The 27,633-nt window shown below is 46.0% G+C and overlaps 1 protein-coding gene across 1 annotated transcript in view; it reads left to right on the forward strand.

Moving 5' to 3' along the window:
• Positions 1 to 5,078: 5,078 nt before the first annotated feature.
• Positions 5,079 to 27,633, forward strand: part of ARRDC4 (arrestin domain containing 4) — a 43,527-nt gene continuing 20,972 nt past the window's right edge. The window contains exons 1-2 of the mRNA XM_058033647.1: positions 5,079 to 5,091; positions 5,395 to 5,459. Of these exons, the coding sequence (XP_057889630.1) occupies positions 5,079 to 5,091; positions 5,395 to 5,459 (78 nt within the window). The remainder of the gene's footprint in view (positions 5,092 to 5,394; positions 5,460 to 27,633) is intronic.

A 27,633-nucleotide genomic window follows, 5' to 3' on the forward strand; every position in this document is an offset into this window, starting at 1 on the left:
TGTCATCTGGCTTGCTGTTGGGTGTTTGGGGCTTGCTTGAAGCCGTTTCTGCAATCAAAAGGCTCAGTTTTAAATACCAGCCAAAGACTGGGCACGTGTGTACAGCATCAGGGCTCCTTTTCAAAGAGCACCTTTGGGTGAATCACTTGACCTGGCTGTGCCTCAGTTCTCCATACAGAACAGAGGAAAATAATATTAATGCAAGTCTAACTTTCTTCAGATACTGCGAGGCTCAGTGCACGACCAGAGGTGATGTTCTCGGGTATTACAGTAATAGGGGTCACAGGAGCTAGATGGAAAAGTAAAGCAGAAGCTAGTTAAGACTTTCTCAGCTGCAAAGGATTAGTGTTCATTTTAAAATCTCTGGCTCTTGGCAAATTGGGACACTTACTAACCTGTAGCTCAGAAAAAAAAAAAAAAAAAAAAAAAAAAAAAAAAAAAAAAGAAAGGCAAAGCAGCTGAAACAAGGGTGTTAGCAAGTCTGGCAGCACAGCAGCGCTGTGCACCTTATCTCTATCCTGGTGGAAAATCAAAGGCACATTTCCAGCTGTGCCCGTGAGCACTGTTTGGTCACTGAACAAAGCAACTGGCACCTCGTATCCAACCCACAGAGTGATCACAGCCTGCTTCAGGTGCACAAACAAGTGCAGAAATGAGCTCCATGCACAGAACTCATTGTTATTCAATCAAGCCTTTAATTGTAAATGTTTTAAGCAAGGAATTCTCCGTTTTATGAAAGTGTGCTCAGCATTACTCCGCCGCAGACATCTGTCATTCAGCAGGCGCCACCCAATAAAAGTGCTTAAAATGTTCTGTTCCTCAATTAAAATATAAACCAGAGCTGTTTAAGGGCTTTTACGAGGTGATTTCTATTTACCTGACAGATTTCCACACTGGAGGAGCACAAAGCAGGATTTCAGTTTCTGATCAGAGTGATGGCTCTGCAAAATAGTAAAGTTGCAATTGTTTTAATTTATTTCTTTTTGGGGTTTGGGGGTTTTTTTGTTTGTTTGTTTAATTTCAGGAATAATAAAAATCTGTTAAGAAGAAAGGAATTCCTATGCCAGATAAAAATGAGGAAGAACTTGGAAGGGTGATCATTGCTGATCACACATGCTGGAGGAACTGGGATCCAGGATGAACTCCTGGAGCCTGTGCCAGCACCTGCTAACCCTTCCTTCCAAATGTCATCAAACAAAAGCCAGGGAAAAGTACTCTGCTCTGGTTAGAAGCAGCCTCTTATGAAGAGAAACAAGACTATGGCCAGACAAAATCTCCCATTTTCCCCAAAGAAACACTGCTTGAATGCTGTCATGGCTATTCCACTGCAGATGGATATTTCATCTCCCATCCTGCCTTACTATGACTCTCAAAAAAAAAAGAAACTTTCTTTTTACCTTCCTGCTACTCAAGCAGGAGTGGATGTTACATGGAAAACAAGCATTTTCACTAAAACCCCCTCTACTTTCTGTTCCAGAGCCTCAGGAACTCACCTTCAGTGGCATGAGAGGTGCAGAAAAGGCTTCGCCGTGTGCTGTTATGCTTTTACAACGTGCTGATCCCTGGTCTCCTGTGCCCCACCCTCTGGCAGCTCATCACTCCAGTGCACCTGGTCAGCATCAGGAGAAGATTGTACTCCTGCAAGACAAAGCTTTCAGCACCTTAAACCTTCTGGTTTTAGGTAACAATATTTTTGGACCAGTTTGCCCTGTCCTGCACGGCCATTAAGCCATTGACCACACCATGGTCACAGCTGATTTCTGTCAGCATGGGCAAGCCAAGGATGGGGCCTGTGGGGAGGGAAGGAGGGTGGGTTTGCCCCATCTCCTCCATGGCTGGGTGCCACCCTGCTGCTTTTGGGCACCTGCAGGCCCACAGAGCCTCCACAGCGAGGCAAACTGAGATTCCACATGGCACCAACCTAGCCCAGGCAAAGCAGGCATCTCCCAGGAGCTTCAGGGATCCAGTGTTCATCCTGCCAAAGCTGCCTGTGCCAGAGGTACCAATAACTGCTGAGGCTCAGCCCCAAGCTGGTGAGTCTCTGCTGGGCTGCCTCAATTGGATTCTTCCAGGGGAGATGTTAATTCCCTTTAAAATTAAAGAAAGGAAAAGCAAACAGCAACTAAACCAAATAACAGGTAGACAAGCAGCTCCTGGATTTTGCACCACAGGTATTCAGAGTGCCTTGAACCACACTGCTTGAAAAATGCCGAAAAATCTGATGTTAGCCCTTAACTCAATGTGGTATGTGTTTTTGTCCTCTGCAGCAGCAGCATGAGTTAAGGATGAGGCATTAGCCCTCACTGTGATCCCTGCAGTGTCAGTTCAAGTCAGATTCTTCCCGTTATTTATATGTTCCCTTTTGTGAGTGTATCGATTATACAAGTGAGATCTCAAGTGCCTGGGCACTCAACACAGCCACACAATGGAGGAGAGTGGCCAGGTTAGCCTGGAATTGCACATGAGCTGAGCATGCCAGGGGACAGGAGTAAATAGTGACATGTACAATTCAGAGCCACCTCTTCAGAGCTTTCTGTTTTGCTGCACACTGACTAAAAAAACCTGCATTTCAATTTCCAAGGTGTAGCAGCCAAAGATTGTCATAGTTATTCTTAGCCATGGTGGAATTGCCACCTTCAGGCCATTTCTGAACACACGAGATTATTCCATGATAATCCAAAATCCAGCACAAGCTCCTCCCTCCCCTCTATTTGTTTTACCCTCTGCATTATGAATGCTGTGGGTAAGGGCTGTCTGTTTCACAGGGGGCTTGGTATCACAGAAAGCTGGTTGTTGATCTCTGGATGCCTGCAGGCCAGCAATCTGTGCTACAAGTTACCCCTCTTAAATAAAAAAAAAAAAAAAAAAAAAAAAAAGAACCAAAAAAAAAAAAAGACAAGTGGATAAAACTGATACAAGCATCTGTAACAAGCTAATTGGACCCTTGTGGGCAACACAGCAGATACAAAATTAAAACAAACAAAACATCTCATTGTACAACTGCACTTCCAGGACCGCTATCACAAAGGGACCCGTCTGGATTTTTATTTTAGTTTCATTTTGTCTAAAAAGACCTAATTACGGCCAGAGCTGGAGTATCACAAGTCTGTTTTCATCTATAAAGAAAGGATATTTTGCCTCTGAACCTGAGAAATTGTTAGAAGTTGGTAATTAGTATGACTTGTTAATAGAGTTTGGCTGTGATTAAGCTGTGATTGAGTGTGAGTTTGGTTCTTGTCAATGTGAATGCCTGTAAGGTTGAGAGATGTTTAATGAGACACCTGTTGTCAGCAGCACCCCGTGGGCTTTGTTGCTCCTGATTGGAATTTGTACCACAGAGCAGGAGCAGCAGCACCAAAACACAGCAGCAGCAGCAGCAGGCACAGCTGGAGCATCACTGGCAACAGCAAAAGCTCCAAGAGAAATGGAGGCTTGGATCCTCTGCACTGGAAAGCTCCAGGGATGCTCCAAATCCCACAGGTCACAGTGCCTGGGGTGATCCATCATCCAAACCACGCAATTGCAGCTGACTTGGGCAGTGCAACAGGCAAAAACATTGACATTTTATCTGCTCACCAGGGAAGGGTGGCCTGGGCTGCTGTGGGATGCTGGGGAGATGGAAAGAGAGGGGATGCAACTGAGCAGGTTTAAACATCTCTGCCCCCCAAAATGTCCAGCCCTTGGGTAGCTGGTAATAGAGGGGCTCTTTAAAGTGTGACATTGATGGAGAAAGGTTCTGCCCAGCTCATCCCTTGATCATCCTTCCCCTGGGGTATTTTCATCAAGGGAAAATGTCCCACTGAGTGACTCAGTACCTCTTGGCCTTTGAGCAGAGATAGTTTCATTCATTTATGATATTTTTGTCTCAAAAATCAGCATCATTTTCCACATGACTCCATTTAATCACTCCCCACACCAAAACCTGGGCCTGATGACAAATTTGTGTACTTGGGGCTACATATGTAAAATATTATTTCCCCCTGAATGTCTATCAAACATTTTCGAGCCGCTGCAACTTAAAACATACCTGGGTTTTACACGCAGAAAGCCAAAGAAGCTGGAAGCAATCACGATGCAGCTGCAGCGTTTTCATGTGAAATGCCCGAGCTGGGAACCACGGGAGCAGAGGCATTCCTGCGGCGGGAATGTGCCCGGGGAAGGAGCCGCTGGCTCTGTGATGGATCGCAGCAGCCACTGGATGGCATCGCTCCACACGAATGGACCTGGAGCCGAGCTCGGCACGGATGCTGTGCCCGGGAGATCCATCCAGCCCCGAGAGGCTCCGGCCACCGTGACCTCACCAATCCTTTAAATAACATTCGGAGTTCTCCTGGCTGCCCGGCCGGGAGCTCCGGGCGCAGAGCTTGGTCAGAGCGAACAAAGCCGACACCCTGAAGCAAACCTGTTTCCAGGCTGAGCGTGTTTGTCTTTCATTTTAGGTGAGATCAAATATTCAGCCAGGTTTCCTTCTCATGAGATGGGAAAAAGAGTAGTTTGTAATTTGTGGCTGTATCAAACCAGCACAGGGCAGGGAGCAATGGCCTGACTGAAGCCCTGTTGCTGCCCAGGCAGCTCAGCTGCCCAGGGCTCAGGCAGCTTAGGCTGAGCTGAGCAGGTTATTGATGAAAAACCAAAGAAAAAGGAAAAGCAATTGTTGTCTGGCCTGTTGTGCCTTGCTGTGGGCTCCAGAGCACCGAGCTGCGTTGTCACCCGCGTGTGGCGCCGCCCCGAGCGGCAGCAGCATCCCAGCACGGGTTAATGCAGCTCTGCTTTCTGAAAGCCACATCACTGTTGATAAGGGATCAGCTGGGGGCCAAACAACCTGATGTTCATATTTTCCCTGGGGTTCTTTCATTACTTACACCCTGTGTTGGCCTTGCTCGTCCAGTGACTCCGTGTGGCCAAGCCAGCTTGAGAATGTCACTGGCCAAGTTCATGCTCAAAAGAAATCTGCTGGTGGCTTTGGTGCAGCAGGACATTTGGGACTGCAGCCCCACAGAAGGTGTATCTGAAGGGGAATACACTATTTGTGGGGTCAGCTGGCAGTCACAGCCAGCAGATTTATCTTCAGCTAGGACATGACACCATCAGGTGAGTGCTTGTACATGGGCCAGTAGGTACAGCTGTTCTGGGCACAGAACTTCCTGCTGGTACTGCCCCAGTTTTGGCCAGGTTAATAAATTTAATTATCATATTCAATTATATAATTCCAGTTACATTGGTATTAAAATCATATCATCAGTTTAAGTCCTGCAAAAGCCCCTTCACTCCCAGTTCTCAGTTCTGTACTCAAACCCCTTCTGCCTTTTTAATACTGGAAAGGTATGATGAAAAAATTGCAGCATAAAATAAACGCTACATTTGTTTTATGACCCCATTTGTCTCCTTTTTCAGGACTTACCTCCCAATCCAAACAGCAAGAGAACTGTATCCATCTTGATGTGCTCAGCAGTCCGCTGGTAAATGCTTTCAGCTGTCAGAAATACTCAGGCTTGGTGGGAAATTGAGGTTATATCAGCAGGAGGCTGCTCAGGTCCTTCTGGTGGCCACAGCTCTGCTGCAGTGGCTGTAAGAGATCAGAACAACTGGCAGTGATTTTCTGTTTCACATCTCCCGTTTGGTACCACTGCTTGAGGTCTTGTGTCACCCATGGGAAGGCTTCTATGAGGTGACACCAGAGAGCTCAGTGGGTTTGATCTCTTTCCATTGACTTTTGGGGAAATGGCAATTTCTCCCCAACTTCAGCACTTTCAGGGCTGTGTTTGAAAACAGGAAGGATAAATCTGAATATCTTCCTCTATTTAATAGTCAGGAGTGTAAAGACTAAAAGAAGGGTGTTTCATACAGCTCCTACACTGCATGGCAGGCTGTGTTTGGAAAAGATCCCCTTGGACCCAGCATTTATGGGATGGCAGAAATCCCAACCAGGGTACCCACTTCTGTGCTGGCTGTTTTAAGAGAGATTTGTTTTAATGCAATCACCTCAGCACACAAATGTGCCCAGGATCTTTCTAGACTCAGGGCAACACTCCAGATCTCCAAAAAGTCAAGGTGACCTTGGAAGCTGCAAGGCAGCCCATAAAGGGAATTCAGGAAAAAAAATCAAATTCTAGACTAATTCCAGACTATTAAAAAACTATCAGAAAAACTGAAGTGTCTTGTTGTGTTTGGTGGCACAATGTAGCAGGGGATCTGTCACTGTCAGCACTGCTCTTGTCTCACTGAAAGCTGTGGTGCCTTTCACCACCACGACATAAAAATTCAAGCCAGCTGTCCCACCTGCCTGAGCAGCTTCTATTCTGGGCTCCCATGTGCCATAGGTATTGTGCTTATTGATAAGCTGGGGCTCTTTGTCCCTTGACATTGTTAGGGAATATTCTGCTGGTTAAAATCACTGGAACTGATACAGAACATTCCCAGCCCTGGCCGTGCCCGGCCGTGGTTACACGTCCAGGTGAGACTGCGGTGGGATTGTACAAAATGAAAAAAAAAGCTTAAAAGAAGGGAGACTTCTCAAAAAAATCTAAGTCAGAAAAGACTGGGGGCCTCCATGACTCTGGCTGTCAATAAGGTGTTAGGTAGGGGAAGATTAACACCCTTTAGCAATGACACAGCTGTTCCATTGAAGGTGATAACATGCAATCAGGGGAGGGAAGAGTCTAGCACAGAATAATGAACAGAGCAAGCAAAGATCAGTAAAAGGGAAGGTTTTAGCCCAAAAAGCTGAAAAAGCCTCTTAAAGCTGATTATTTTAGTGGTTATAAATAAGTATAAAAAGACCCAGAGCCTCACTTTAGGTCTGCACAACGAGCTCAAATATTTACCCCATCTTTCTAAAATCAGTCTGGCTCCTAGGAAGAAGAAAAATAGTGATAATGTAGAGAATAAAGTCTCTTATCTGCCTTGGCAGTGAGCGTGCAGATAAACACAAAAATCCTTACCCCAAAGACAGCATGTAGCACTGAATCTCTTCCTCTGAAAGCACAGCAAATTGTGATAAGAGTAGGGTTGGGAAGACAATAGATTTAATAGTGGAAAGAACCTAGTATTTTGTCGACTCTTGTCTTCCTTGGAAAGGAATCAGGACAATGAAATTTCTCCCCCTACTGCTGATGGCTAAAGGTAGAAATTAGTGGTTTGATACACCCACAGCTTTGCTGCTCACCTGAGCTTCTCCACTGCATCAGGAACCACCAGGTCAGTAGATTTCCCCAGGGAATTAAACATCAGGATGTTTAATGCAGAGTTAGTGGTGATAATGCCAGTCAGGGGTGAGGCCACCCTCACAATCTCTGCTCCCCTGTGGAAGAACAGCAGGAACATGGCCTGTTCCATGATTAGATTTTGGCTGGGCTTGAGGAGGATAGGGGGGTTTAGCTGAGAGATGGAGCAGGAAAAGGATCACCCCTTTAAAATGCAGCTGGGGTTGAAGCTGCTCATGAGCCATGCTGTGAAGAAAGCTCAGCCTTCAGTGCTGGGGGGCTCAGCTAACATACACATGCAGAGAAAACCTAAATCCCATGGCTCTCACTGAGACACCACTACCAAATCCTTCAGAGCCCTTAATTCCTGCTGGGTAGGAGCTGAGAATTGCCTGTCCATTCCCACTGGTCCTTTCCCACCTCATTTTGCACTCCCATCTCATGGATCTCACACACACACTGAAGAGTGACTGCTCTCGGTTCCCAGCCCAAAGGTGGAAGGTTCTGTTCCCCCTGCTGGGCACAGACCAGTCCCCCACCTCTGCCAGACCTGCCCATGTCCCTCTCACCCCCAGCTGCCCCACAGCCATCCCACAAAGGCCGTTTGAAGGAATGAAGTGAGACAGGCCGTGCCACCAGGGATGCGGCAAGAGCCGCGTCTGCTCTCTCAGGAGCTGTGACATTGCTGTGGCACAGCCTGAAACAGAGCAGGCAGGAGCTCCAGGGAAGAGCAGAGGGTCTGCATGGGAACAGTGACAGCCACAGGGACACCACCAGCACCAGCAGGAGCAAAAACGTTGCTGTACCACTTGTGAGAGCAGCAGAGCATATGGCCAGTCTGGGACTGTTGTCAGCAGCCCAGAATGGGGTAGCTCTGTTCTGGCAAACTCCATTTTTTGTCTTTATGACCAAAGAATGGTTGCATGTTGGAAGCTCTGTAGTTGCTAGGGGAAGAGCCATTAATATGCTGGTGACTGAGAAGTCAGCCAAAGCGAGTGCTGAGATAAAATTACTTTTTCTCACTTGTGTTTCACCCTGAGTGTGTTATTCAGTGTGTTTTCTCTGCTCAGGGTACCTCACACACACTGTGCTGGGCTAACTTCTTTGTCCTTTCTGATTTTATTTTTCACCTTTCCTAACCATGATTCCAAAGAATAATACTAATCTGACAGACTAGAAAGAGTTTTTACATCATAAATCCCTACTTACTGGCAGAGTAAGACTGCAGACTGTTTCTCTCCCATAAAAAACCCCTTTTCTCTATTAGCCTGAAAATTAAGAATAGAAAATAAAATAATAGTGATGGAGGTGGTGCTAAATCAGTGCATGAGACTGGGGATACATCCAAAGGAGGGTGATCCTACAGAATAATGAATAATTTGGAGATGGGGCTCAAGGGTGCTACCTGGATCCCAGCACACAAGAAGTTAATGTGCTTCTCCCTGCCCAGCTCCTGGGGTGAATGTGCATAATGTCATTCCAGAATAACAATATTTTCTCCCCCTGTAGTTTGACTCTGCAGGGGCAAGCAGTGCCTTCCCAGGCAAGGCTCTCCCCTCCCACACTTGCAGCCTGTTTCTCCATACAGGTCAGTGCAGCCCTCAAATCTCATCTGCACAAGGTGTCAAGTCCAGCTCTGGAGACATTTATTCCAAACCAGAAATGAGTATTCTTATTCCAAAATAAATACATCTGTAAATCTCCTGATTTCATGATAATGTTCACACAGTGGTGGGGAGAATGCAAGGTGAGCACCCCCTGATCAGCCTCCCTCCCTCCAGCTCAGTCCCATCATGAATAACAGTGGAGCTGAACCATACAGAGAAGATGATTTTTTTTCCCCCAAAGCCTTCATTTTAAAGGAACTGTTCCCAATTCTCTCCAGTAATTCCCCAGACACGTCCCCTTTCCCCTGCTACACAGGAGTGTTGCTCCAAACCACCCTTGAATGAAGTCAGCTCTGCTTTGCCTCTTGTTTGCTCTAACCCACACCACTTACAGACATTTTCAAAACTGGGAAACAATACAAAGCCACACTTTGTGTGATCATGCAGTACCCTGCAAACACAACTATTCATTAAAAAAAAAATAGACTAGGCACTAGGACTGCCAGCTCCTGACTCTGCTGTGACACAGACACAATTTTTTTTCACCAGAGGATTTTTTTTTGCCACCAGACGCCGAACAAAAGTCACGAGCAGTTCCTGTGATCAAAAGAAATCCCTGTGAGAGTCTGTGGCAGCTTCACCCCGTCCCTTCATGCCAGCCACTGCTCATTTCCCTGAGCCCTCGCTCTGCTCTGCACTCCTGAGGAAGTCAGAGCAGATCCAGCACTGCACAGTAATGCACTGAGAACAAACGTCTTGTTTCTATCAGTGGAAAAGCAGTTTAACTATTCCTAGGCCACAGAAAGCTCAAATGCAATGCCAGGATTTGTTAATGCTTTGCCAATACCATCAGTGTGGATGTACCTGGCCTTGCTCTGGTGCTGATCAGTGGTGTAAATAAAAATGTTATTAATTTATAAAATGCCTTGCCTTTATTTAACAGATCAATTTAAGTCTGAATAAAATTAGAACCATTAAAATAACCCGTATGTCATAAACTGTATGGAAACCTTCTCAGTCTTAAGTTTGATTTTCTCTACAGGTCCTCATTTAATCACAGGGTCAGGGCAGGATTTCAGATGCAGAGCTGGGCCCCCTGTATCTGCTCCCTGGCACTGTCAGCACCTCCAAACACACCAAGTGTCTTCAGTCTGCTCCACATGCAGATACTGTGCAATAAATAATGAGCCACATAATTATAGTTTGAGTATTGAATCAGGCTGTGAAAGCTAGAAGTGTAGGAGGTGAGTCTTGTGAGGACAGGAACAGCATTTGCTGAATGTACTTGGGATAATTTCAGTCAAACCATGAACAAGAGGGCTTTGGGTAGAAAGATCTACAGAAAAATGCATTGCTGTTCTCTATGAGACTTGGCTATTTTTTCCACTAATTTGGGGCAAAACCACACTGACCTTTTCCATTAAAGAAAACAAAAGTGCATCTCCAAAGCAGTGGGAACCATGAAATCAGGAGCTGGAATACAACATTGTGGCTTCTTTTTAGAAAGCCAAAGAGCAGCTAGGAACCTCAAAGCCCCAGAAGAGCCAGGAGTCCTGGACCACCATCCATATAGCTTGCTGATTTCCAGTGTAGGGATGTGGAAGGAAAAAGCCCTGATGTGGCAATCCCTGATGAGTGTTCCCTGCTGTTGTAAGCGCCCAGCTGACCTGCACCAAAGCCATAATTCTTGTAACACCAACTGCCCACTTCAGCCTCTCCTCTGCAGGAAACAAAGAGGCAGCTTGGGATCCAGTGCTCCCAACTTCTGGCTTCTCCCTGCCCTGGCAGATGCATAGCAAAGGAGGCAGGAGCCAAGGAGACCAGTGGCTCCGAGAGCCTCCCCAGGCAGCTGTGATAAAATCAGATAATTGGTAGGGAAAGGCAGATTCTCTTGTAACTTGGACAGCATCTGATCCATCAGTTTTCTTTAATGGAAAACTGTCCCTTGAGGGATTTGCATTGGCTCCAGTCATGAAAGCCACAGGGGTAACCATGAGCTTTACATCATGTTTGGGCAAATACTCCATCTCCGTGTCTTTCACCAGAGAAGAAATAAATCATTATTCAAATTTCACACATGGTGAAACTGAGGCACCAGGAGGTGCAGCACCCTGACCAGTATTTACAAATGCACTGGTCCAGCTGGGGCTGGCTGCCAGCTCTGCTGACCTCTGCTCTTTTAGCACAGGCTTCCATGTCATCACTGCACACAGTGGCAAAAGATCACGGATTCATCTTTCTCACCTCTTGAATCTGCAGCATCACTGTTCAAATATGGCTTCTATGAATATATGTGGCTTCTGTTCATAGATAGGAATATTAAATATTCTGAACTTTTTATCTAAATGAAAGGATGCATTGCAAGGTGAGAGAAGAGTGAGCTTGATTCTTTGTCTGGAAAAGAATACAATTGTCTCAAGAAAATAGCCCTCATTGACTCACATGGAACAACTGGGAAGCCATTAATAGCTATTAGTTTGGTGATGAGAAGGCCCTGTTTAGTGAGGCTAAAGGATTAAAGAGGAAACAATTTGAATTCTGTCTCTCACAGCACACCCCCTCCAAAACCTCCTCCGCAGCCCGACCGCTGCCCGGCTGACTTTAAACTGCCAGCACTGACAAAAAGGGGATGTTGCATCTTTTACAAACAGCCTTTTGTTTGCCGCTCTGACACCTGCGAAAAGCAAAATTGTTATTTTCTTGCTGCTTGTTGCTGGTTTGATGCCCGCTCTGGGGCCCTACATCAGAGGCAGCGCTCAGAACAGGTTGCAGGGGTCCGCTTGCGCGCTGTCTGCCGATGGTGCTGCCTGGAGGAAAACCATGGAAACGGAGTTTGACAGGCTCGAGGGGACCCGAGCTGCCAGAGCCGCTGCCTTTGAGCGCCTGATGAAGACATCACAGAGCAAACACAACATTCAAACGCTGCCGGCTGCTTTGCATCACTTAGAATGCAAATCTCTTTGTTCTGCTCGGCCTTTGCGTTCGGTACGCCGAGGAATCTGCGCCGCGGCCGAAACACGGATTTGAGGACCTTTTTTTCCCCTCCCAGAAAAAATAATAAATCATTTGTTTTGCGGTAGGGAGGTTTGTGTGGAGATGTACGTGTGAAGCAGCCCTGGCTTTCTGCAGTTCCTGGGATTTCTGTGCACAAATTAAATGCCCACATTACAGAGGAGAGCAGGCTGGGCTGCTTTGTTGCTCCCTGTGCATGATTTGATTTGGATTCATTTACATGGCAACTCGCAGGGGTACGTTTTATGTCATCTTTATGTCATGGATCAAAAGGCAAAAGCGATCCTTGATTTGAGCAGCATGTCCCTTCCAACCCCTTCAAGCCACACAGATGGGGAAAACCCCAAACCCTCCCACCTCCTGAATTCCAGTCTTATAACTTTTAATGCTAAATTTGAGGAGCTGTGCGGTCAATAATTCCCCCTTCCCTTTACAAGCAGACTCTGTTTTAGCTGCAATTTCCGACTGCCTTGGTTAAGGTCAACATTTCTGCACAATCTTTGCCTTGGTGCTCGGATGTGCCACGGGGCAGCCTGGAAGCCTTTGGTGCTGATTGGAGAAACCCTGGCGAACATCTGCAGAAGGACATAGCTGGTAGGGGACAGCAGACAAACTGATCATCCCCTCAGAAGCAGTAATTTCTCATTTTGTTCTCCCTGTGCTGCCTAACTCACCCAACACTCACACTGAGAGGGGGGATCCTCACCCAGCTGGCAGAAATACCCAGCTGGAGGGTATTGAGCTCATGAGTGGGAAATTATTTAAGCACAACATACAAATCCGCCTCAACCAAGAGTCAGTAAGACTTAAATGGGGATTTGGGTTAAGATCTTTCTGAAAATACAGCTGGAGGCCTTTTCTGGGCAGCTTCTCAGTAAGTTTTAGGGAGCTGGCCCCAGAAAGGAGCTCATGACTGGTCCCTGCCCAGGCAGGACTTGCCATTTTCATGGCCATACCCTGGGGTAGCCCCAGAATGAAGCTACTGGTTCCTGCCCAGATGTTCCTAATAGAGCTGGTGGCCATTGGGAATAATCCATAGAAAAGCCACAGCTTTGGCACCCTCATTTTTAATGGGATCAGTTCTACAACTGGGAAGAGAGGATGGACACAAGGATAAAGACATTTCCAAGTCATGGCAAAGTTCCTTTTTCCTTCCTTGCCACTGCCACAGTGGATATTGGTCTATGTCACCTGCTGGTCCATCAAAGTTAGGATCTTTCTACAAAGCTGGAGAAGAATGATCTGCCTAGGCAAGGTTTTCCTGCTTCTAGTACTGCTCCCAAGCTGCTCTGAGCCTCTTTTCCAGCCACAGCCTGGGAAGGACCCACTTTACAGCACAGTCAGCTGTGCCTGCAGAAACTGTTATTTGTGGGTGAAATTAGTATGCAGTTATTGGAAAAATATGGCTTCAAATCTCCATAGCAATGTTGAGGAGATGTCACACTGTATTTTGGCAGTCACCAAGGAGATCCAGGTGCTCTCATTTCTCTCTGATTCCTATGCTCCTTTGGATTATGCAAGTCTTTCTCCTTCTACACTCTTTTCCAACCTTTTTATTTTTTTTTCAGGCTGACTCCTGGAAAGACCTTTCATTTTCCTATGGACTCATTGACTGAACTTTCCTGACTCAAATCCCTCTGCAGGACTTTGCAGAAATGACATCAAAATGTCCCCATTTTGAGGCCACATGCTTTTCCTGCCCACTGATGTCCTTTGAGTTTGAATTACAGTGTTCACTTTTGACTGTGAGGCAAAGCTGGTGGTTTCCTGACTAACCCAAAGTCAGAAAAGAAGAATGAAAACCAGAAAAGCACCCCAGAATGTCTGAGCAGAAGACAATCAAATTTCTGTGTCAAAAAGATAGCAAAACTAAGGATGTGGGACTTGCATGAAAAATCTTCTAGATAGTTTTTTTTTCTTCCTTTCCTTTCTCTCACAGTGGGACAAATTCCACTTTTATTTCAGTTCATCTGTAAAACATGAGGAACCAGCTGAGCATAGTGTTGGTTCAGAATGAGGGCAGCTGACAAGGGAAAGGTAAAAGGAACTTGTAACTGCTGCAGTTCTCTCCAAGAAATTATTGCAACATGAAAAAGAACCCCTCAAACTTCCAAAAGATAAAGAAAGGCATTAGGACATCATCTAACACTCCCTGACACAGAAGACTCCAAGGTATAATTATTAATGCATTAAGTCATTTAAATATAGGCCAGAACCTCCTGTTGTCTCAGGGTTTCTAGAGCTCATTGTCCTCTGGTGCTGGCTTAGGATGGGCTGCAAACAGGGAGGAGGCAGCTCCAAGAGTCAGGGAGCTGAGTTACTGATCAGAGCCTGGGTAAGGGTGGAAAAGGAGGACATGAAAGGGCAGAAAAAGGTTGAGACCAACTGCTTTAGCACACACATTAGATGTCTGGGGTATTCTGGGGTGAATTTTAAGTTCCATATCTCATGTTAGGGACCACTGTGTGTTATCTCAATTCAGGGACTGTAATACCAAAAGAATAAAGGCTGCATTTTGTACCCAAGGTACTTTCCAAACTCTCCTCCATCCTCAAAGGGCTTGGAAATTATTCACCGATGCAAGCTGTAAAACCTGGCTCGCCTACAGCACACTGTCACTTCCCCAGGAGCATGAGAGGTGTGATGGCACCAGGCACTTCCTAGGGAACTGTCCCCACTCTGTGACACTGCTCAGGTGGAGCCTGAGTCCCACCAGTGGGACAGAGCCCTCCCCTCAGACAGCAGCCCTGATCAGAGAGTTTGGGACTCCCAGTGTGTTACAATTTGCAAGTCCACAGCCATTAGGCAGAGAGGGAGATTCAGAAACAGCCTAATTAGTTGCGTTTTCTTTGCTAACCCCAGTCAAAAACCAGTCAGACTGTGCTTTAGATTTGACATCCTATTAAATGCAGAACACAGGCCAATAGCTTTCATTTTCCCTTGTGATGCCACAGACTGTTGTTTTTATAGCTTGACAGAGAGACGTAATTAGGCCTCAAAAAGGACAAGTCTAGACTATTAGTTCCCCACAGAGGCTCCCTGGAAAATCAGAACCCACAATTATTCTCCACTTTCCCACTGAGGCAAATTTGCGGATATCTGCTCTCCTGCCTCAGATTTTCTGCTCACAGCCTTTAAGCCTGGAACTTCACTGTCCTTTCACTTGAAGGGCACAAGGGAAGACACAGGAAAGGATGGTGCTGTGCTGGATTTTCCAAAGGGACAAGAACAAGTTAAGGACAATACATGGCCCTGCTAATGCTGTAGGTGTGGGTGCTTCTCAGTGCTGCAGCCAGAGTGGCAGAGAAATTTATTGCCATATTTCTCAACTTGCCTCACTGCCCAACAAGATTTGGCTTCAGAAAAATGCATTTTACAACTTTTTACTTCAATTACATGTCAAATGAACCAGACACAAAGCAGCAATCTGTCTGTGATTCCTTTCCTAGTGTCAGAGCAGCTGTCATCAGAGCAAGGCTTTTAGTGACACTTCCCACTGAGACCCTTGCTCATTCTCCTCTCTGCTTCTGAGTTACCTGCAGCTTCAGTTTATTTTCTCAACCACCAGGAAGCAGATTCAGGCTCTGGCTACCACAGTCTCTCCCTCACAAGCAATTCCTGAGTGCTTTGGCAAGTGGTACACACCAGTTCCCCCTTGTTTAGTTTCCAGGGGCTTGGATGGTCCCGTTGAGCTGCAACCTTGGACACACTTTGATTCAAAGGAGCTCTCAGCCTCAATGTGAGCATGGGACACTGGTCCTTTGTTTTGGCAACAGCATCATATTTCAGTTGTATCTTGAGTGTATAATCCCCAGTAATCCTCAGTTCCTGGTCTGCCTAGCCAGCAGTCCCTGATTCTGTGTAAACCATCCTACACTGTCTTTACTGTATCACATATTACTGTTTTCAAGCCATTTCCTCAATATATCAGCGTTGCGTTGAATTCTATCTTCCAAAGTCTTACTCAACACATTTTCTGGGAATTTGACTCACAAGGAGCATCCTGTTCCCTCTTGCCACCTGTTTCCCACTGCAAACCTTGGTGCACAAACTGTTCCTGCCCCAGGGAAGTGCAGTGCAGGTTCCTTTCTGTTGTGCATTGCAGCATTTCCCTTTCCTCTGTGAGCTGCCAAACTTACTTAAGACTACTTTGCTCTATGAATTCATGGAATCATAGGATCACAGAATTGTTTGGGTTGAAATAGACCTTAAAGATGACCTTGTTCCAACTGCCCTGCCATGGACACCTTCCACTAGACCAAGGCTGTTCCAAGCCCTGTCCAACCTGGCCTCCAGCACTTCCAGGAATGGGACATCCAAAGCTTCTCTGGGCAAATCCCATACCACAGAAATAAGCAGAAATTTTGGGCAAAGCTTTTCTGCCTCTCAACAAATGCAGGAAAAGGTTTTCCATTTCTAATAATGCAGGTTCATTCTTACTTTAGCCATAGGTTCTCACACCCTTACTAGGCAGCAACAGAAACCTCAGCACTCCAGGGGTGTGCAGCTGCCAAATGTCCCTATTTTGGTGACACTGGCACCTTTCCTGGGCTGAAAGGGTCACAGAGAGCTGTGCAGATGCCAACTGCAGACCAGGGCCCTGTAAGCACTCAATTAGCCTGGCTGTGTAGGCTCAGCCTCTCGAGCACTCGGTGGAAGTAAAATGCTTACACAATCCCTCTGCCTACAAGGCCTTGAAATCTTTAGGGGGCCTGGCTTTGCTGCCTGGTTTTCCATTGACAGGCTGATAGAGACATCACAAATCTCTCCAAAGGCCAGTCACTAGGCTTCTTTCAACATCAAAGGGTGTCAATGTTCACTCTGCCTCAGAGCCTGAGGCGATATAAATCACACATGGATATGTGAACTGAGTGTTTGAGGTTAAATTCTCTCTGTATACACAAAAATTTCACCTTGGGTAAACTGATACCCTGGTGTTGTCTCCCCATCAACATCAAATATTTTCTGTAAATCGTAATATCCCAATGGAAAACAAAGTTTATAGGTGAAAGAAAAAATGAGAAAAGGCAGGATGAACTAGGGTGTTGTGGGAAGAGATGATTGACTCATTTTAAACATACATTGTAATTATATTGGGAAAAAAGTCAGTAAACTGATGGGGTTTTGTTGGGCTCTTTCAATGCTCAGTGACATTCATTTTCCCTTGAACTGAGCCAAGCCTTTAGTCACAGGGATGCACAACCTTCCCTGGATCATCTCTGGGCTGTTCCTTCCTAAAAGCTCTTGACCAGCTCAGGACTTCCCGTGGAGCAGCAGCTCCTCCCTCTCTCACTGATAACCCGTGGCAGGAGCTGGACAAGGCAGAGCCCCCAGGAGGTGCCTTTGGGAGAGCAGATTCGCCCTGACTGGCACAGTTGTGCCACCTCTGTGGGGAGCTTGTGCTATTATTATCAAAGCCTAATGTCAGGCTAAAAATGATTTACTACTCAGATAAACATCAGCCTCAAAGGTTGTGAGATTTTACAGGAGTAAGAGGTCAGCCATAGCTCAAGGCAGTCACAAGTTTCTTCATTATGAGGCAATATATAACACTCTAATCCAATAGAAAGTTGCCACAAAGTTTACTTTGTTTTTCTGACCTTTACTTAATTCTGCTGCACTGCATATGCTTTTATCCAATGGGCTACTATTACACATATACACTTCTATTATCACATTTGGACTCTTAGCTTACTCTATACAATTATATTACTACACTATAAAACCCTTCACTATCTTACTCAAAAGTTTCTTAATTACTTAAGAGACATTCTCATTTACAACCATAGAATCATAAATTTGTATTTTTTTCTGCTTAATGTCTGTATACTTTTATTTTCACATCAATCCAAGCTTCTTCCAAGGCTGCAAATCAAACTCTCTAGTATCTGTGGAAGTTTCTATCTTCCCATTTCCTACACTCTGCCACTTGCAAACAGGGGACAGGACAGCTGGGGCTGTCAGTAAAGGACACTCTCAAGGAGAGCTCTGGTTTCTGTCTGGCTCCCTGGCAGAGCCCTGGCAGGAGCCTGGTGGCACTGCCACATCAGCACATTGGCACCGCTGCCACCTGGCCCTGCCTGCTCCCTGCAGCACCTGGAGGAGCCGCGCCAGCCTCTTGCAGAACGCCCAACAAATCCCCCTGTGCCACGTCCCCCAGGAAAGCAATGGCCATTAAACTCAGGCTGCTGGCTACTCCACAGCCTTGCTGGGCTCCCTGCAGCTCATCTGAGCTCTCCACAGCCGGTTCCATCCTGGCTGGGCAGGGCAGGAGCAGATGGAGCTCGGCAGCCTCTGCCTCTTCCTCCGCGCACCAGAGAGGGATTCCTCCCTTGGGCAGCCACCCAGGCAGCCCCCGAGGCTTTGCACTAAGCACAAACTACCTGCCTTAAACGGTGTGGGTTTAATGAGATTTTTTTATGACCTCTGCAGTAAATTGCCTGTGCAGGGTATTGTGCTGGAGCGAGCAACACCCGGCAGAATCCGCGGTAATTGCGGAGTGGCTGCCTCAGATCTCCGTGCCATCAGGCAGGGGTTTTCGTTTCATACATTAGCCACAATTTGCATATAATCATAGTCATAGTTGCATATAATCAGTACATCCCTTTGAATGTGAAGGGAAAAGGGGTGAGAGCTGCCCAGCACTGAGGAAATGCACGGAGTCGCTGTGGGTTTTATGGAGCTCCCCATCACTCCCAGCCTGCCAGGGGCTGCATTGCTACTCAAGTCACACACCCCTTAGCACAACCTCTGGATTAAGGCAGGGAAAATGTGTTTGCTTGTCCATTTCTGGAAGGTTTTAGTGAGCATTGGGTGGATTATACATCAGATTTTCCATTATTGCCATTGCCCAAGATGCAACAACAGCATATTCCCAGCCATCCTAAAATGAATCCTAAAATCTTTTTTTCTGGAAAGCCATTTCATAGAGATAATGACTCATCAAAGGGATGGGGGGAGCATCTCCCTGCTTTATCCACTGAAGCCCAAGCACATGCACCTCAGCATTACAGGTACCTCAGGAACAGTCATTTTTGCTCCTGGCTTCCTTCCTTCTCCCACCAAAACATCCTCCAGCTCCTCAGGACCATGTTTGTGTTCTGAGTGATGCCAAATGCACCCAGCAGTTTCCCTGTCTTCAGAAAGATTATACAGAAAGCATATCAAAAAGTCAGAGGTGATGGTCAGAAAAATATCCCTTTCACCTTATTTGAGGAGATACTCATCACCTCAACCCTCCAAAGCCAGCAACCACAGCCAGGGAAAAACTACATTCTGGCACACAGAATCCTTTTTTGGCACAACACTCTTAGAGGCAATATTTCAAGCTGTAGCTGGGTGGAATTGTGGTTCACCAGCAGCCTGAGTATTTACACCTCTGTGGTCTGTGCTCTTGGATGGTCACTCCACACCTCAGTCCTGCCTTCAGCTTCTCACCCAGCAGAAGAGCAAGGCTTTCCCTGGGATTTAAAAAAAGCCCTCAAAGACCATCATGGGAATTTTAACTCATTTCTGCCCGCTATTGTAAAATAATGACATGAAAAATCTTTACGTTTCAAATAGCATTTCTCTCTTTCTGGTTCTTTTTTTAGCTGCAGTCTGCTGGGCTGCAGTCAGGGGATGATTATCTTGCAGAAGTTGTACCTTGCCCATTGATTCACTGGGCCCATCTCATGTCTAGCTGAAAATCTGCATAATGAGAAGAAAGCCATTTTCCTTGCGATCCGCTCTCCTTTTCAAAGCCCCTCACGTGCCAGGTTGTTGTTTTTTAATCACACAAAATGGTATATATTAATGAGCTCTGAAGTTACATAAAGATAGATCTAAAGCATAAAAACACTAATATGCCCTGTAGCGTTCAGTGCTTTGAACACGGAATGGCATCTGTGTGAGAGTGTGATTGCAGGCAGCTATGGAAACCAGTGCCAAAAAATGAGGAAATGCTGAACAAGACGTGCAAGATTGGGAAAAAAAAACCTGGGAATGAAGATATTCAATTTGCATTAAAAGGCCTAGCTCGCTAGCAGCCCAAATTGTGCAACTTTCTGCCTTTAAATGATTATTTTCTGGCATTCTGCTGGCAATGTGGAGATTGTCTTTTCCCTGGAAGAAAATTTCCTTCCCCCTGCAGCCCCCAACAGAAACAAAGGCCAAGCCAGTCCCAGGTCAGTTGTGGCTATTCCAAATAGGACAAGTTTTGCAACTGTGGAAAAGTGCAAGGTCTTCCCTCATCTTTGCATTAATCCTGAGCAATTTCCTTCTCATTTCCAGATGGTGCCAATTAAGAGTAAGAACCCCTGCCCTGACGGTTGTTAGCAAAACAAGCACAATCTGAAACTTTAATGAGTAAAACTAGAGCCACATCTTAGGCCCAAGAGAAGCCAAAATGAAAAGAACGACCACAGTTGGCAAACACTTGGGTGGCTGCATCTGAAATTCTAAAATGCTGGAGGTTTTCTTACCACGTTTTAAAATCATAAAATGCTGGATTTTATTTTTCATACTCAGGACTGCCTTCTAGTGCTCGGTTCAGTGGGATTATTTTGAGTCTTAAAGATAATCATTTGGATAAACTATTCTAATCAGTGACTGGGGCAGGAACATTGGGGCATGGGTAATTCATATTAGAAGGCATATTTTTCTAATATATTTTTCTAATATATTTTTGAGATAATTTTATTAATCAGTAGGTAATTAGAATAGCATTCATGCTTTCAAAAAAAAAAAAAAACATATCAGAGAGTCCTGGTTAGAAGAGATCACCATTGAGACATGGCTAAAACTACCAGCTGGAAATGGAAGCTACCTGAACTGACTGCAAACCAGATTCACAGGGTTTATGTCACGGGGAGGAAATTAACAATTTTCACCAATTACCTGGGGATATAATTGATGATCTGTCACTTGAAAACCTCACCTTGAGTGTGAGCATCACCACAGAGCATCCTCTACCACAGCTGTGCCCAACTTTTCTCAATTCACAGATTTCTGTGCTCTGGGTGGTGGAACAGGGATGGGAGCTCCTACAGCAAATCAAGGGAGGTAAATGGGAAAGATCCTTTGGCTTAGGAGAAACCCTGGGTTTTTGTCCAGACACCAGGAAAGTCCCTGCCTTTCAGTTCAGAAAGCAGATTAACACCATACACAGGGATTTCTGAGCCAGCAAGCTGAGCTGTGCTTCATACTGCAATCAAAAAAATTAGAGGCAGCAAAAGGTTACATCATCCAGGTCTTAATCCAGAGATACACGTACTAAAAACGTGGCACACAGTTAAATGCTTTGCTAGGTCAGAGACCTAATTTGCTCCCTGTCAGCAGGGCTGCTCTCTATCAGGGAGCTCTATGGATGGTGTTTGGGCTAATTACACTCTGCTCCTGGCCACTGCAAGAGCAAAACCCAAGGCATGAATCCTCTGGCACTTCCAAGTGCTGTCAGCACTTTGCAGATAACAACAGATGATAATAGCCACGTTTGTGCTTGAGGTCTGTGCTCAGGGTGGCTTCAGGGGTGATCAGATGTGGCAGAGAGATATCCAAGCCAGTCAGGACAGAAAGATGCCCCAGATACAAATCTGGACACAGAGTTATTTTTGTGCACTTTCTTACTTTGCCTACATTTTCAATTCAAATGTTCAATTCAAACATTTCTGTGGACCATACCTCCTCAAACATTGCACTTTAGATGCTGAACTGTGCCATTGCTGGGTCTGATTTTAGGCTGGCAAAGTACCTTTGCCCTTGCACAATCAACTTGCATTAACAATTAGCTCATTTGCATGCGCCTACACAGTGAATGATGATCTTTTAGGTGCTGTCCTGCCCCTGGATTCACCCACTTCTTTCAGGTGACTTGTGAGAAGGTGACTGTCTTGCCCCTCTGTGTGCAGTGCCCAATTCCACTCCCCTCACAAATAACATCAATAATGACCCAATGCTCATTGCACCTGAAAACCTGACACATCCCTGGGCATATATTTTGGGCATGGAATACCCCAACTGGTTTCCTGACAGTACTGCCACTTTGTTTTCTGAGATTCAGGCTCATTTTTAAACTCAGTTGAAACATGCCCTATTCCACCATGCAAGGAAGAAACTTCACTCACCTAAGTTATTGTAATATCTTAAAGACCAGTAGCATCTGGTTGGGATCAATGACAGTTTGGTGGCTCATCTGCATTTCCTTCAGTCTCTCTGAGCTGTTCACAGCCTGTCACGGTGCTGCCTGGCTGGGCCAGGGCTGCAAACACTAGATGGCACTTTGCAGCAAGGAAGGTTAGGAGTTTATAGCAAGTAAATGCAGACCTCATTTACTGCCCTCATTCACAGGGCAAGGTATTTTGCTCAGTGTCCTCACCATCTCCTAGTTCCAATCCACTGAGAAAAAACTGATCAGTTCCCAGAGAAATTCTCAGTTTCATCAAAGGATCGCTCTTTGCTGGTGAGGTAATTTTTTAATGATGAGCTCTAGCTTATATTAATGTCAAACTTTGCATTTTGTCTCAAGTTGGAGCATGTGCAAGGAGCATCTCTATGATAATGGCCTGGCCAGATACTCCAAAAGTTCCAAATCTTCCTGCTGATGAAAAGACAAAACCAGCCCCAGTAATGACCTTGTTGCCATTTACCAAATGCATCAGTAGGAAATGAAGACACTGCTTCAGGTTTAGGAATTCCTCCTGCCTGTCATACCATGTCTGGCACCTCTTGGATCATTTCAAGGGTCGGATGTTACCCTTGGATTGTGCCTGGAATTTTCTGGCCCAAGGGGAGCTGAGTGACTCTGTGTTACAGCCACGCTGCAACAGAGCAGAGAGAAAATGCTCCAGCGTGGCAGAATGGGCTCCTCCTGGAACAGTGCCAGGGAGGCATGCAGGTACCTCAGCCTCTCCTCTGGGTTGCCTGAGGACAAGGAGCTGCCCTTTCCCTGCTGCCACCTGGGCCAGCATCCATGTCAGCGTGGCTCCTTTTATTTACCCCTGTGGCTACACTGGAATAGAAACCCAGAGCAGCCTCAGCCTGCCTTGCAGAGCAGGTACGTGAGCGTGCTCTGGGCCATCCTCCTCCTCTCCTGGAAGCTGAGGTTTCACCCCAGCCTCCCCCAAGCCTGGCCTCCAGGCTGTGCCCAGCCCAGCAGGGCAGCAAAGTGGGCAGAGGCCACAGTAAACAACTCACTGCTCATTCACTGCAAGGGTAAAGGGACACCCATTCCGTGGCAAACACGATGTGTGGAAGGTTTAAGGCTGCCCTCAAGACATATGAGGAGCTGTAAATGCCCACTCTGCCAGCTCTGCAGGGCCAGGCTGCAGTGCCACAGCAGTGGCAGGGCAGAGGTGGCAGCGCTGGCCCGGCAGCCAGAGGGCAGAGAGGCTCTGTGTGTCCATGTGCAGGGTACAAACAGCGCACCGTGGAGCCAGCGCTGCTCTTCACCTCCTCCAGACACCTCCCACTAGTGCCACTTCACCTGCTCTGGAAATCTTCTTGGTTCCTTTTATAGCTATTATTCCTTCATCCTTTTGACTGTCAACTGTTGCTACTCCCTTAGAGGAGCAGTGCTCCTGCCCAGCCTGATCTTTCCCAAGGTCTTTCTCAGCTACTTTCAAAACAGACAATGCACTTCCCACCTTTTGTAGCTTTATCCCTCTCTTTCAAATTAAAGATTTCTACACGTTTGAAGTCATCACCTGGATTATTTTTTTTTTTTTTGTCCTCTCATCCTTTACTATCTCCCCACCAAGGGCAGTGTTTCATTGCTTGGAAGTATTTCTTCCTCCTTTAGGTCACTCTACTAGATCCTCTTTTTTCCCCACAACCAGCCAGAAAAGCAACTTGCTTTTCCCCAAAGTCTCAGCTATGTGGTTCCTGAACTAACCAAGCTGCTGGAAGAGCTGATGATGCATCTGCATAGTTTCCCTTATTCCAAAAGGAACTGGATGATTCTCAAAACCAGTTCAAATTTCCCATGCTACCACAAATATTGTCTTTTCCTAACTCAGCTGAAGTCACATTACTCTCTCTCTTGCTTTGGCCTGCTTTGACATCAGTTTCCATCTCTGCAGACAAATTCCAGGCACATTCAATAGGATTTTTGTCTAAGGACTGAATAGACATCTTGAAGTTGTACCTCAGCCCCACAGCCATGGTTAAACAGCACCAGTAACTACCAACACTGCTGCTGGGTGGCTCCACCAGCAACAACAGCAGAGACAATGAAACAGAGAGAGAGAGCAACAGAAGGGCACTGGCCTGGAGCCCACTGGGGCCAGACAGCAGCAGGACCAGACCAGCACGGACCAGCCTGGACAATCAACTGGGACAGAGCAGAACTCCCACTCTTGGTCCCTCCTTGGGAGCGTGCCACAGAGCTGGAGGCTGCTCCAGGGCCTCCTGGCTCTTGCTGACACTTAATGCTCATCACCCCCATCCCACGCCGAGCCTCATCCTCCCCAGCCCCAGCTTAAAAAACCCTCCAAGCCAACCGATCAACCAGCCAAACAACAACATATCGTAGCATTCTCCTCCACTCTTTCTCATCAGACTACAAGCCCTACTAATCTAATAAAGATGCTTCAGTCTCCTTTCAGTTCAGGAGAATTCCCCCCATTGTTCCCACAGAAATCTCTCGGGATGTACTGCCAAGAGCGCGCGTTTGCTGTCGCGTTCCAAGTTGCTCGAAATAACAAAGAATTATCCTCACAATTAAGATCAGGCTGTACAGTTTAGATACGTGCCTTAAAAGAGTTATTATTCTCTGCCAGAGATGTATTGTTCTTCCCCATTTAATTTTATTTACTTTTATAGTGGATGCAACAGTTATGCTGTCATTTATCGGAGGAGAAGGAAGCAGCAGCTGCAGAGCTGTGTATGTAAAATAAACACAATGTGTATGAAACTATCAGAAGCTCAGACTTCAAGGAGGAGAGGGGGAGGATTGCTTTTAATAAGATCTCATGTCAGTAAAGTTGTGAGATGGAACGGCAGGGTCACACCCTATTAAAAATAAGAGTGGGAACAAATTCTCTTATTTAATGGAACAGCAGTGCGAGCTGCGTGCGTACAGACAGAGGCCTTAATTTAAAAAGTAAAAAGCAATTTGGTCATTCATGTTCAGACTTCGGGCACTCCGCAGAGCATGCTGAAAGCACTCCTTTCTTTTTAACCCTTTGGCTGCAAGACCTGTACAGCATGGGGGAGACAAAGCCAGGCTGTATTTATGCTTTGAACAGGACTTTTTTTCTCGCCATGGTGCTGTGCAGGCAGCTGGCTGAGCCCAGGAAAGGCAGGTGGGAGGCACGAGTCCTGCTCCCAGCTCTGATGCTGCTGGCTGTGCTAGCCTGGGTGAATCATTTCACCCCCCCCACCAGCACAAACACAGATGCTGATGCTATCAAAGGCTGCTACTTGTTTGTTTATTTGTCTGTATCAAGCCAGTGGCTGGGAAGCCCCAAGCATGAGAACACCAGGAGCAGAGTGAGCCAAGTGCAGTTGTATTCACCAACACGACGTTGCGACTCAAATCTGCCCCATTCCTCACACACAAGATGCCTGAAGTGCTCCAAGGAAATATTGGCACAGTGAGATAAAGGCCAATTCTAAGGCCAGCAGAGGCAAGCACAGACTGAGATTTGGTGGTCAGACTCCCACAGAAAAAGGAGGCAGTGGCTCATAAGTGCACAAGTGCACCTCACACCGTGCGTCAGAACCGGCAGCACCAGGACCACAAAATCAAGTTAGATCATCCTTAAATCTCAGGAGTTTTATAATAAAGCTGAACATATTTTTTAATAGAGCTAGATCACCCAGAGGTGATAACAGCAATCCCACAGTCACTCCTGTGGTGTAACAGTCTGCTCCAGCAGCACACAGAGCTGCACGAGCTCTGGATGACTCCAAAACAACCAGCCCTGGTGGTATTTCCCAAACATGCTTGCACACACACACAGCTCTATTGCAGGCATTATTTCAGTAATAGCATAATTGTGCAAAATATGTAAGTATTTTCTGTAATTGTATAATCAGTATGTAATTACATAGAGGAGAAAACATAAACATTTATTAAACAGGTGAATGCATTTATTATTCAAATATAAATTTCAGTGGTAACTGAAACTGAGCCAGTCTGTACCTGTGTGTGTAATTAATAGAGGATTGGAATTAAATACTTGGTGTTTGTATAAATACCTGATACACCTGAGGCCACCTTTGGAGAAAGGCTAAGGGATCACAGTGACAGCACATGATCATCAGAAGATGGCAGAGGTGCAGCTGCATGAGAAGCTTGGCTCGAGGGAGTTTGAGGGATCTCTCTCTCCTCTGCTGAGAAATGAGCAGCAGTAACAAAAGGAAATAGCTGGAGCTTCTGTGGTGCAGCTGCAGGCTGAGCCCTCCTGGTGCAAAGAGACCACAATGTCTGACTCTAGAGATTATGAAATCTCTGTCTGGACCTCTTAGACCCAACAACCTGACCTGATAAAAAGCAGTACAGAAATTCTGAAGGAAATGCTGTTAGATCTTTGACCTCCTTTCGCTCCTGCTTCTCCTGACGTCAGCTCCAGTTGGCCACTGGAGGCAGAATTAGGCCTCTAGGGTTTTCTGTCTCATCTAGAAGAGCCATATTCCACAAAAACAAACCCATCAGCCCAAGCACCTTCAAAAAGAAGTATTTTATTATATGGAACAGCTCAGGGATTCAGCCTTCACCGAGGACTGTGCTTCGATCACAGATGGGTTCTTGGGAACTGCACTAAATCACAGATGGTATATTTCTTCCTATAATTCACAAAATGGGCTATTTCCACTGCTTGCTGGGTTTTTTTTCCCTTCTCTGATTTTTATATTTTGCACATGGCAATTGCAAACATGGCTACAATTTTTTAAAAGGGCCCTTGAAAACATTTTATTTTAATGATGCCTGTAATCTTTTCCTGTTCAGTAAATTTAACACAAAAATATCAATCTTTTCAGAAATTAAAACATACTTAATTTTAATAGGATTGCATTTATGCTTTATATGCCTTGCTTATTTATCTTCTGTGTCATTTCAGTTTTCTTGGATAAGCTCAACATTCCCTTGTTATCTCCTGAAATACTGCACCAGGCACAAGTTACTGCCTAGACTGAGGCAGAGCAGCTCCTGCTGCTGCCCACTCTCGGGCCACAGGCAGCTGGGGATCCCACACTCCTACTCCTTACAGCCTGTGATATCTTCATGCTGATCCAGGGCCAGCTAAAGACAGCAGCACTGCCCAATTCCACCCCATCCCTTCTTGTGCTTGGCTGGGGTGATGGATTTCAGCAATTCCTAAAATCCCTGTGCAGTCAGGAAGGAGAAGAAGGGAGAAAGGAGCATCCCTGGCACATCACATTCTTTGGAGAAGCCTCCCCCTCTCTCTGTTGTCTATGCAGGGAGCCTAAGGCAGGCAGGTACTTCACCAAAGTTGGAAAAGGGAAAGGAATTTGGACATCCTCCAAACAACTTAGTCTTAAAAAACAACAGATGGAAACAGAGAGATATGGGGGTCCATGAGCAGTCAATGGCACTGTGATAGGAGTTTGCATAATACATGCCCAGCTCTGCACATCAGTGCATCTCCTCTTTCTAGATGCTAAGTGACAGCAAAAAAAGAGCCAAAATTACATCTAATACTTCCCTGAAATTGCTTCATTGCTTTTCCACGTAAACTGCTGCTATAGCTTTATTTGTTTGCTGGTAGGAGATGAGGACAGCTGATGCAATCTGAGCAAGAGAAAAGGCAGCTATGAGTAAACCTTTCTGTTCAGCCACTATCCAAAAAGATGTAGAGCTTCACATGTTA

This window comes from Melospiza georgiana, chromosome 13 (assembly GCF_028018845.1).
Source record: "Melospiza georgiana isolate bMelGeo1 chromosome 13, bMelGeo1.pri, whole genome shotgun sequence".
Taxonomy (NCBI): Eukaryota; Metazoa; Chordata; class Aves; order Passeriformes; family Passerellidae; genus Melospiza; species Melospiza georgiana.